Genomic DNA, 11,585 nt, shown 5'->3' with positions numbered 1-11,585 from the left:
GACCAGTGATCTGGTTACACTGTACCAGGGACATACTGTATTATAACATAAAGACCAGTGATCTGGTTACACTGTACCAGGGACATACTGTATCATAACATAAAGACCAGTGATCTGGTCACACTGTACCAGGGACATACTGTATCATAACATAAAGACCAGTGATCTGGTCACACTGTACCAGGGACATACTGCATCATGACATAAAGACCAGTGATCTGGTCACACTGTACCAGGGACATACTGTATCATGATAACATAAAGACCAGTGATCTGGTTACACTGTACCAGGGACATACTGCATCATGACATAAAGACCAGTGATCTGGTTACACTGTACCAGGGACATACTGTATCATGACAACATAAAGACCAGTGATCTGGTTACACTGTACCAGGGACATACTGTATTATCATAACATAAAGACCAGTGATCTGGTTACACTGTACCAGGGACATACTGCATCATGACATAAAGACCAGTGATCTGGTTACACTGTACCAGGGACATACTGTATCATGATAACATAAAGACCAGTGATCTGGTCACACTGTACCAGGGACATACTGTATCATAACATAAAGACCAGTGATCTGGTCACACTGTACCAGGGACATACTGCATCATGACATAAAGACCAGTGATCTGGTCACACTGTACCAGGGACATACTGTATTATAACATAAAGACCAGTGATCTGGTTACACTGTACCAGGGACATACTGTATTATAACATAAAGACCAGTGATCTGGTCACACTGTACCAGGGACATACTGCATCATGATAACATAAAGACCAGTGATCTGGTCACACTGTATCAGGGACATACTGTATCATGACATAAAGACCAGTGATCTGGTTACACTGTACCAGGGACATACTGTATTATAACATAAAGACCAGTGATCTGGTCACACTGTACCAGGGACATACTGCATCATGATAACATAAAGACCAGTGATCTGGTTACACTGTACCAGGGACATACTGTATCATGATAACATAAAGACCAGGGATCTGGTTACACTGTACCAGGGACATACTGTATTATAACATAAAGACCAGTGATCTGGTTACACTGTACCAGGGACATACTGCATCATGATAACATAAAGACCAGTGATCTGGTTACACTGTACCAGGGACATACTGTATCATGATAACATAAAGACCAGTGATCTGGTTACACTGTACCAGGGACATACTGCATCATGATAACATAAAGACCAGTGATCTGGTCACACTGTACCAGGGACATACTGTATCATGATAACATATAGACCAGTGATCTGGTCACACTGTACCAGGGACATACTGTATCATGACAACATAAAGACCAGTGATCTGGTTACACTGTACCAGGGACATACTGTATCATGACATAAAGACCAGTGATCTGGTCACACTGTACCAGGGACATACTGTATCATGACATAAAGACCAGTGATCTGGTCACACTGTACCAGGGACATACTGTATTATAACATAAAGACCAGTGATCTGGTCACACTGTACCAGGGACATACTGCATCATGACATAAAGACCAGTGATCTGGTCACACTGTACCAGGGACATACTGCATCATGACATAAAGACCAGTGATCTGGTCACACTGTACCAGGGACATACTGTATCATGACATAAAGACCAGTGATCTGGTCACACTGTACCAGGGACATACTGCATCATGATAACATAAAGACCAGTGATCTGGTTACACTGTACCAGGGACATACTGCATCATGATAACATAAAGACCAGTGATCTGGTTACACTGTACTAGGGACATACTGTATCATGATAACATAAAGACCAGTGATCTGGTCACACTGTACCAGGGACATACTGTATTATAACATAAAGACCAGTGATCTGGTCACACTGTACCAGGGACATACTGCATCATGATAACATAAAGACCAGTGATCTGGTCACACTGTATCAGGGACATACTGTATCATGACATAAAGACCAGTGATCTGGTTACACTGTACCAGGGACATACTGTATCATGATAACATAAAGACCAGTGATCTGGTCACACTGTACCAGGGACATACTGCATCATGATAACATAAAGACCAGTGATCTGGTCACACTGTACCAGGGACATACTGCATCATGATAACATAAAGACCAGTGATCTGGTCACACTGTATCAGGGACATACTGTATCATGACATAAAGACCAGTGATCTGGTTACACTGTACCAGGGACATACTGTATTATAACATAAAGACCAGTGATCTGGTCACACTGTACCAGGGACATACTGCATCATGATAACATAAAGACCAGTGATCTGGTCACACTGTACCAGGGACATACTGCATCATGATAACATAAAGACCAGGGATCTGGTCACAGTTTAATTGCAGCCAGGCAAGGTTTTATTTGGCTAGTTTAGTGTTTAATCATGAGGCCTGCAGCGAAGTGTCAAGACGCATTAAGGTGCCATGAAATCTCTGCTTAGTCACGATGATGCACAACAGGAGAATCACGTTGGCTTGTTGGTTAACAGGTCTCAAGAGCCTGAGGAACAACAAATAATCACCTGATTAAAAAAACAACAGTTAGCAGTGAGAATTGTCTTGTATTATGTTCACTATCACTGTTGACTGTGACATTTCCTCTGGTTTGAAAGCCCAAATAGTGAGACTTTCATGTCATTTAGGGCCCACTTCCTTATTCCAATTCCTTCAGTGTTTTTAGAAGAGGCAGTGCTGGACATAACGCTATGGCAACACTGGAGACTCATTGTCTTGTTTCTCTTCAGTGTCTCTGTAGTGAGAAGCCAGTGAGGTTGTTGAGAGAGAGCCTTAGCCCAGAGAGCTGTTGTAGCTCCGACCCCCACAGAGTGGAAATGACCTCTGACCTGCAGTCAGCAGGGGTCAAGGCCTTATTGTGAGCCACACTCTCTCCCACAGTTCACCATGAGTAGATCATTGTTTTAGCAGTGTAATTCTATCCAAACAGCCCAGTTTGAAAACCCTTCACCCAGGGTGCGTTCCAAATTACACCCTATTCCCTATGTAGTGCATTACTTATTACCAGGGCCCATAGGGCTCTCAGAAGTAGTGCACTATATAGGAAATAGGGTGCCATTTTGGATGCAGACTTAGTGGATGAAGTCCAAGAGTAAGTGGACTTGGAGAGGGTAGCTAAGAGGGAGAGAGGGAAGAAATAACTAAAAAGACTAAACCTGCCCTTGCCAAGACAAGGTCACTGCTTAGCTAGTGTCTGGAGCACATAGAGTAGCCTGACACACACAGGGCCTGGGGCGTTTCATTAAACAGACCTGGTGTTACAGAGCAGCATTGATCAGGGCCTGGGGCGTTTCATTAAACAGGCCTGGTGTTACAGAGCAGCATTGATCAGGGCCTGGGGCGTTTCATTAAACAGGCCTGGTGTTACAGTGCAGCATTGATCAGGGCCTGGGGCGTTTCATTAAACAGGCCTGGTGTTACAGTGCAGCATTGATCAGGGCCTGGGGCGTTTCATTAAACAGGCCTGGTGTTACAGAGCAGCATTGATCAGGGCCTGGGGCGTTTCATTAAACAGGCCTGGTGTTACAGAGCAGTATTGATCAGGGCCTGGGGCGTTTCATTAAACAGGCCTGGTGTTTAGATACAGTGCAGCATTGATCAGGGCCTGGGGCGTTTCATTAAACAGGCCTGGTGTTACAGAGCAGCATTGATCAGGGCCTGGGGCGTTTCATTAAACAGGCCTGGTGTTACAGTGCAGCATTGATCAGGGCCTGGGGCGTTTCATTAAACAGGCCTGGTGTTTAGATACAGAGCAGCATTGATCAGGGCCTGGGGCGTTTCATTAAACAGGCCTGGTGTTACAGAGCAGCATTGATCAGGGCCTGGGGCGTTTCATTAAACAGGCCTGGTGTTACAGAGCAGCATTGATCAGGGCCTGGGGCGTTTCATTAAACAGACCTGGTGTTTAGATACAGAGCAGTATTGATCAGGGCCTGGGGCGTTTCATTAAACAGGCCTGGTGTTACAGAGCAGCATTGATCAGGGCCTGGGGCGTTTCATTAAACAGGCCTGGTGTTTAGATACAGAGCAGTATTGATCAGGGCCTGGGGCGTTTCATTAAACCTCGACCTCACCTGACTCTGGAAACGAGCTGCTGGAGGACTGTTGACAAGGAGCGGACACACACACACTCACACACACATTCTCTATCACTCAGTAACTCCAGGTATACCTCAGGGTAATTGGCACACTTCATGGCAGCTGCGGAAGCTGCATTCTGGCCACTCCTCCCCCTGAAGACATGCTTGATGCTAAGCCTCTTTCATATTTTCACATCTTCTAGCGTGCGCTGGTTTGTAATGATGCATGCTTGTCTATTGGAGTTCTAAAGACACATTATGTACGAGGACATGGTGATTTAGTATGTTCTACCTCAGACATGATGTACTAGGACATGGTGATTTACTATGTTCTACCTCAGACATGATGTACTAGGACATGGTGGTGATTTACTATGTTCTACCTCAGACATGATGTACTAGGACATGGTGATTTACTATGTTCTACCTCAGACATGATGTACTAGGACATGGTGGTGATTTACTATGTTCTACCTCAGACATGATGTACTAGGACATGGTGATTTACTATGTTCTACCTCAGACATTATGTACTAGGACATGGTGATTTACTGTGTTCTACCTCAGACATGATGTACTAGGACATGGTGATTTACTGTGTTCTACCTCAGACATGATGTACTAGGACATGGTGATTTACTGTGTTCTACCTCAGACATGATGTACTAGGACATGGTGATGATTTAGTATGTTCTACCTCAGACATGATGTACTAGGACATGGTGATTTACTGTGTTCTACCTCAATATTATTAGACATTTACCAGTACATTTACCAAACTTAATGTCATGTACCTTTTACATACAAGATAAGAACGCAGACATAAACATGACATTAAATCAAATTGTATTGGTCACATTAGCCGATGTTATTGCAGGTGTAGCGAAATACTTGTGTTTCTAGCTCCAATAGTGCAGTAATATCTAACAATAAACACAAACTAAAAGTAAAAGAATGGAATTAAGGAATATATAAATATTAGGATGAGCAATGTCGGAGTGGCGTAGACTAAAATACAAATAGAGTCGAATAGAATACAGTATATACATATGAGATGAGTAAAGCAAAAATATGTAAACATTTGAACAACATAACGGTCCGTCTAAAATCCTTGTGTTATTTTCTAAAGTCAGATTGTCTCTGTGTGTTTCCAGGACGGTGGTCTCCTCATCAACAACCCCACAGCGTTGGCCATCCATGAGTGTAAGCTGCTGTGGCCCAACACCCCAGTGCAGTGTGTGGTCTCCCTGGGTACGGGTCGCTATGAGACCGGCAACAAGAACAACACCACCTCCACCAGTCTCAAAGCCAAGATCACCAACGTCATCAGCAGTGCCACCGACACAGAGGGTGGGTCACCAGAGGACCATGGGCTGTGTGGTGTGGTGTACTGTGTGTGTGTAGTTGGTGTGTGTGTGCCACTGTCCACATCTGTCATTTGACAGGGATGAAACCACATTAGGTTATTTATAACATCAGATTAAAGGCTGTCAGCCAGCCAGCCAGCCAGTCAGCCAGCCAGCCAGTCAGCCAGCCAGCCAGCCAGTCAGTCAGAGACATGTGCTTCACTAAAACAGACACTGCATGTAGTCTCTTGTAGGTGGTTGGATGTCAATTGTTTTCTGTGAATCTCATTAAGTGACTCATTCGCTGCATGTAGTCCCTGCTAGGTGGTTGGAAGACCATCATCTCCCCAGTACTCCACCTCTCTCTGATTCCTCTCATCCATCATCTCCCCAGTACTCCTCCTCTCTGATTCCTCTCATTCATCGTCTCCCCAGTGCTCCTCCTCTCTGATTCCTCTCATCCATCATCTCCCCAGTACTCCTCCTCTCTGATTCCTCTCATTCATCATCTCCCCAGTTCTCCTCCTCTCTGATTCCTCTCATTCATCATCTCCCCAGTTCTCCTCCTCTCTGATTCCTCTCATCCATCATCTCCCCAGTACTCCACCTCTCTGATTCCTCTCATTCATCATCTCCCCAGTACTCCACCTCTCTGATTCCTCTCATTCATCATCTCCCCAGTTCTCCTCCTCTCTGATTCCTCTCATCCATCATCTCCCCAGTACTCCACCTCTCATTCATCATCTCCCCAGTACTCCTCCTCTCTGATTCCTCTCATTCATCATCTCCCCAGTTCTCCTCCTCTCTGATTCCTCTCATCCATCATCTCCCCAGTACTCCACCTCTCATTCATCATCTCCCCAGTACTCCTCCTCTCTGATTCCTCTCATTCATCATCTCCCCAGTTCTCCTCCTCTCTGATTCCTCTCATCCATCATCTCCCCAGTACTCCACCTCTCATTCATCATCTCCCCAGTACTCCTCCTCTCTGATTCCTCTCATTCATCATCTCCCCAGTACTCCTCCTCTCTGATTCCTCTCATTCATCATCTCCCCAGTTCTCCTCCTCTCTGATTCCTCTCATCCATCATCTCCCCAGTACTCCACCTCTCATTCATCATCTCCCCAGTACTCCTCCTCTCTGATTCCTCTCATTCATCATCTCCCCAGTACTCCACCTCTCTGATTCCTCTCATTCATCATCTCTCCAGTACTCCACCTCTCTCTGATTCCTCTCATTCATCATCTCCCCAGTTCTCCTCCTCTCTGATTCCTCTCATTCATCATCTCCCCAGTACTCCTCCTCTCTGATTCCTCTCATTCATCATCTCCCCAGTACTCCTCCTCTCTCTGATTCCTCTCATTCATCATCTCCCCAGTACTCCTCCTCTCATTCATCATCTCCCCAGTACTCCTCCTCTCTGATTCCTCTCATTCATCATCTCCCCAGTACTCCTCCTCTCTGATTCCTCTCATTCATCATCTCCCCAGTACTCCTCCTCTCTGATTCCTCTCATTCATCATCTCCCCAGTTCTCCTCCTCTCTGATTCCTCTCATCCATCATCTCCCCAGTACTCCACCTCTCATTCATCATCTCCCCAGTACTCCTCCTCTCTGATTCCTCTCATTCATCATCTCCCCAGTACTCCACCTCTCTGATTCCTCTCATTCATCATCTCCCCAGTACTCCACCTCTCTCTGATTCCTCTCATTCATCATCTCCCCAGTTCTCCTCCTCTCTGATTCCTCTCATTCATCATCTCCCCAGTACTCCTCCTCTCTGATTCCTCTCATTCATCATCTCCCCAGTACTCCTCCTCTCTCTGATTCCTCTCATTCATCATCTCCCCAGTACTCCTCCTCTCTCTGATTCCTCTCATTCATCGTCTCCCCAGTACTGCACCTCTCTGATTCCTCTCATTCATCATCTCCCCAGTACACCACCTCTCTCTGATTCCTCTCATTCATCATCTCCCCAGTACTCCACCTCTCTGATTCCTCTCATTCATCATCTCCCCAGTACTCCACCTCTCATTCATCATCTCCCCAGTACTCCTCCTCTCTCTGATTCCTCTCATTCATCATCTCCCCAGTACTCCTCCTCTCTGATTCCTCTCATTCATCATCTCCCCAGTACTCCTCCTCTCTGATTCCTCTCATTCATCGTCTCCCCAGTACTCCTCCTTTCTGATTCCTCTCATTCATCATCTCCCCAGTACTCCACCTTTCTCTGATTCCTCTCATCCATCATCTCCCCAGTACTCCACCTCTCTGATTCCTCTCATCCATCGTCTCCCCAGTTCTCCTCCTCTCTGATTCCTCTCATCCATCATCTCCCCAGTTCTCCTCCTCTCTGATTCCTCTCATTCATCATCTCCCCAGTTCTCCTCCTCTCTGATTCCTCTCATTCATCATCTCCCCAGTACTCCACCAGTACTCCATGTTTAGTCACAGTGTGTGCGGGTGATGAGTGATGTTTAGTCACAGTGTGTGCGGGTGACGGCACTATGAACAACTTGATGGATCTCTATAAAGTAGGAAGTCATAATAAACCAGTCACATACGGACTAACTTTGTCTCCCTCATCAGAAGTCCACATCATGCTCTCTCCTTCTCCCAGACAGCTGCTTCCTCTTAACTAGCTACACTAACATGATAGCTATCAAGATATAAAATGATTTAACTGTACTCCAGCAACATGACCAAACCTCTCTCACCTCTTCTCTCCCCGTCAGAGGTCCACATCATGCTGGACGCCCTCCTTCCACCCAACACCTACTTCCGTTTCAACCCCTACATGAGCGAGGACATCCCATTGGACGAGAGCCGCCCGGAGAGGCTGACCTTCCTGCAGGAGGAAGGAACTCGCTACCTGGAGAGGAACGAAGCCAAGCTGAACAAGGCAGCGTCGGTGCTGGCTCTGGAGAAGAGCGCCATCCAGAGGCTGGCTGAATGGTGCAAACTGAAGGCCGACATGTACGAGGGCTTGCCCTTCATCTCCAAACTGTAGGGGACGTCTAGAGGTGAAAGGTCAGACAGGCTGAGAGACACTAATTTAGACTGATTATGAAGATAATATAGGAGCTGTAAAGGTCTGACATGTATGAGGGCCCTTCATCTCCAAACTATAGGAAGAGACCTGCAGAGGTTAAAGTTCAAAAGGCACTGCAGGCGGTAACTGCTGAGAAACTAATTTAGACTTGAAAATTAACATGTGCTTTGATATGACTCCATCAGGGGAGGCTGGTGGGAAGAGCTATAGGAGGAAAGTCTCATTGTAATGGTTGGAATGGAATAAATGGAACCGAGTTAAACGTGGCTTCCATATCTTTGATACCGTTCCATTTTGTCATTCCAGCCATTACAATGAGCCTGTCCTCCTATAGCTCCTCCCACCAGCCTCCTCTGGACTCCATATCTGCTTGATGTAGATCATGTGATATGACTGCGGTCCATTAGAATTTATGCTGCTCAGGCAGGATGTTGTTTGACCTGTGAGAGGTGGTACAGAAGGATCTGTTGTTTTCTCTGAAAGGGGTTTGGCTGGTAGGGCTGAAGGAATCAACCTTTTGACTGGTCCTAAATAAAGCACCACTGTGATGAGAGCACATAGGCTGTGTTTACACAGGCAGCCCAATTCTAATATTTTGCCCCCCTAAAAATCTGATCTTTTGCTAATAATTGGGCTAAATATCTGAATTGGGCTGGCTGTGTAAACAGCCATAATGGTGTGAATGGTAGACAGGCATAGCCATTTACTGTTTTGATTTAAGAGTGCAGGTTTTGCAGGGAAGGTGTTTTTGACGACTACCGACATGTACTGGTATGTCAGATATTCAGGGTCTGTTATTAGCATCTCATTCCATTGTAATTACTGTAAATACGGAAGTTGTAAGTAACTGACATTGGTGTCACCTCATTTAAATGCTTCAAGCTTGTACTAGGCATGTAAAGTAGAATGGTATAAAACATGTAATTATGCCTTTTTTCACAGATGAATGAAATCATGCACTTTGTAAATTGTCACATTGTTGTTAAGAGCTCTGTAAGGGATCAGATGAAATGGGTTGATATGTGATTTTGAATCATATTTAATTGCAGAGTTCATGGTATTAGCTTTATAATGAGCTTGTACCACCTTTCTCCTGCAGAGGCCCTGTAGGTGTGGAAGAACTTTCTCCTGCAGCGGCCCTGTAGGTGTGGAAGAACTTTCTCCTGCAGCGGCCCTGTAGGTGTGGAAGAACTTTCTCCTGCAGCGGCCCTGTAGGTGTGGAAGAACTTTCTCCTGCAGCGGCCCTGTAGGTGTGGAAGAACTTTCTCCTGCAGCGGCCCTGTAGGTGTGGAAGAACTTTCTCCTGCAGCGGCCCTGTAGGTGTGGAAGAACTTTCTCCTGCAGCGGCCCTGTAGGTGTGGAAGAACTTTCTCCTGCAGCGGCCCTGTAGGTGTGGAAGAACTTTCTCCTGCAGCGGCCCTGTAGGTGTGTAAGAACTTTCTCCTGCTGTGGCCCTGTAGGTGTGTAAGAACTTTCTCCTGCAGCGGCCCTGTAGGTGTGGAAGAACTTTCTCCTGCAGCGGCCCTGTAGGTGTGGAAGAACTTTCTCCTGCAGCGGCCCTGTAGGTGTGGAAGAACTTTCTCCTGCAGCGGCCCTGTAGGTGTGTAAGAACTTTCTCCTGCAGCGGCCCTGTAGGTGCGTAAGAACTTTCTCCTGCAGCGGCCCTGTAGGTGTGTAAGAACTTTCTCCTGCAGCGGCCCTGTAGGTGCGTAAGAACTTTCTCCTGCAGCGGCCCTGTAGGTGTGTAAGAACTTTCTCCTGCAGCGGCCCTGTAGGTGCGTAAGAACTTTCTCCTGCAGCGGCCCTGTAGGTGTGTAAGAACTTTCTCCTGCTGCGGCCCTGTAGGTGTGTAAGAACTTTCTCCTGCAGCGGCCCTGTAGGTGTGTAAGAACTTTCTCCTGCAGCGGCCCTGTAGGTGTGTAAGAACTTTCTCCTGCTGCGGCCCTGTAGGTGTGTAAGAACTTTCTCCTGCTGCGGCCCTGTAGGTGCGTAAGAATGAAAATGTGTCATTGAAACCGGTTTCTGTTGTTGTGTCGTCTATTGAAGCTGTGTCTCATAACTACACTACATACATGATCATCTGATCTGATGTCTATTAAAGATGAAGTGATAGTCTACGACAACCTTAAACCACACACACACACACACACACACACCACACACACACACACACACACACAGAGGTCTATAATAGAGGTGTCATGGAAGAATGTGGAGTGTCCTCTGTGATTAATTGTTTTTTCCAATTGCAGAATTGATTTGTTACGTTGTTTCATTCAGAGAACTGACCTTCCATGATGACACTCCTCCCAGTCAAATGAGAATCACCCCAATCAACCCTACCCACGTAACACAGTGGTATATGGTTGTCTCTCAAATGGCAACCTATACCCTATTTAGTGCACTACTTTTGACCTGGTTCTATAAGTCTCTGGTCAAAAGTAGTGCACTATATAGGCAATAGGGTTCCATTTGCATAGCAGTATGTCAGAGGACACATTATAGCCTCATAGAAGAACAATTGAAAAGGTCCCCAGAACCAAACACATGAGGAATCAGTTGTAATTGATGGAAGAATATTATTTTAGATGGTTGTGATCCCAGCTTGGTGTGACGTTTGAACCCTAACATGACACTGTGGTTGGAGGTTGGAATTGCACGCACGGATTTCAACCCCAATCCTCACTTCTTGGATTGTGTCTGATTTGCATGTGCAGTGAATTATTCATCCTCTATCATATGATAGTTTTAACAGTGATTTAAACTTTCTATAAAACCCTATTGTTGGATTGAGGGGGAGTGACTGAGATTGCATGTGTTCCGTAACCCCAACCATGACCCTATTGTTGGATTGGGGGGGGGGGGGTGACTGAGATTGCATGTGTTCCATGACCCTATTGTTGGGTTGGGGGGGAGTGACTGAGATTGCATGTGTTCCCTAACCCCAACCATGACCCTATTGTTGGGTTGGGGGGGGAGTGACTGAGATTGCATGTGTTCCCTAACCCCAACCATGACCCTATTGTTGGGTTAGGGGGGAGTGACTGAGATTGCAT

The 11,585-nt window shown here is 46.0% G+C and overlaps 1 protein-coding gene across 1 annotated transcript; it reads left to right on the top strand.

The window, feature by feature from the left end:
* Window positions 1-5,284: 5,284 nt before the first annotated feature.
* Window positions 5,285-10,548, top strand: LOC129864915 (calcium-independent phospholipase A2-gamma-like; the record flags this gene model as incomplete). The annotated part of the gene is given in 2 exon segments (XM_055937235.1): window positions 5,285-5,480; window positions 8,213-10,548. Coding segments are annotated over 2 exon segments (471 nt in total), but the record flags the coding sequence as incomplete, so codon positions are not given.
* Between the last annotated feature and the right edge of the window lie 1,037 nt (window positions 10,549-11,585).

The sequence above is a fragment of the Salvelinus fontinalis genome, chromosome 11 (assembly GCF_029448725.1).
Source record: "Salvelinus fontinalis isolate EN_2023a chromosome 11, ASM2944872v1, whole genome shotgun sequence".
In the NCBI taxonomy this organism is placed as follows: Eukaryota; Metazoa; Chordata; class Actinopteri; order Salmoniformes; family Salmonidae; genus Salvelinus; species Salvelinus fontinalis.
Note: the sequence above shows the minus strand (reverse complement) of the source record. Positions and strands in the feature narration are given on the sequence as shown.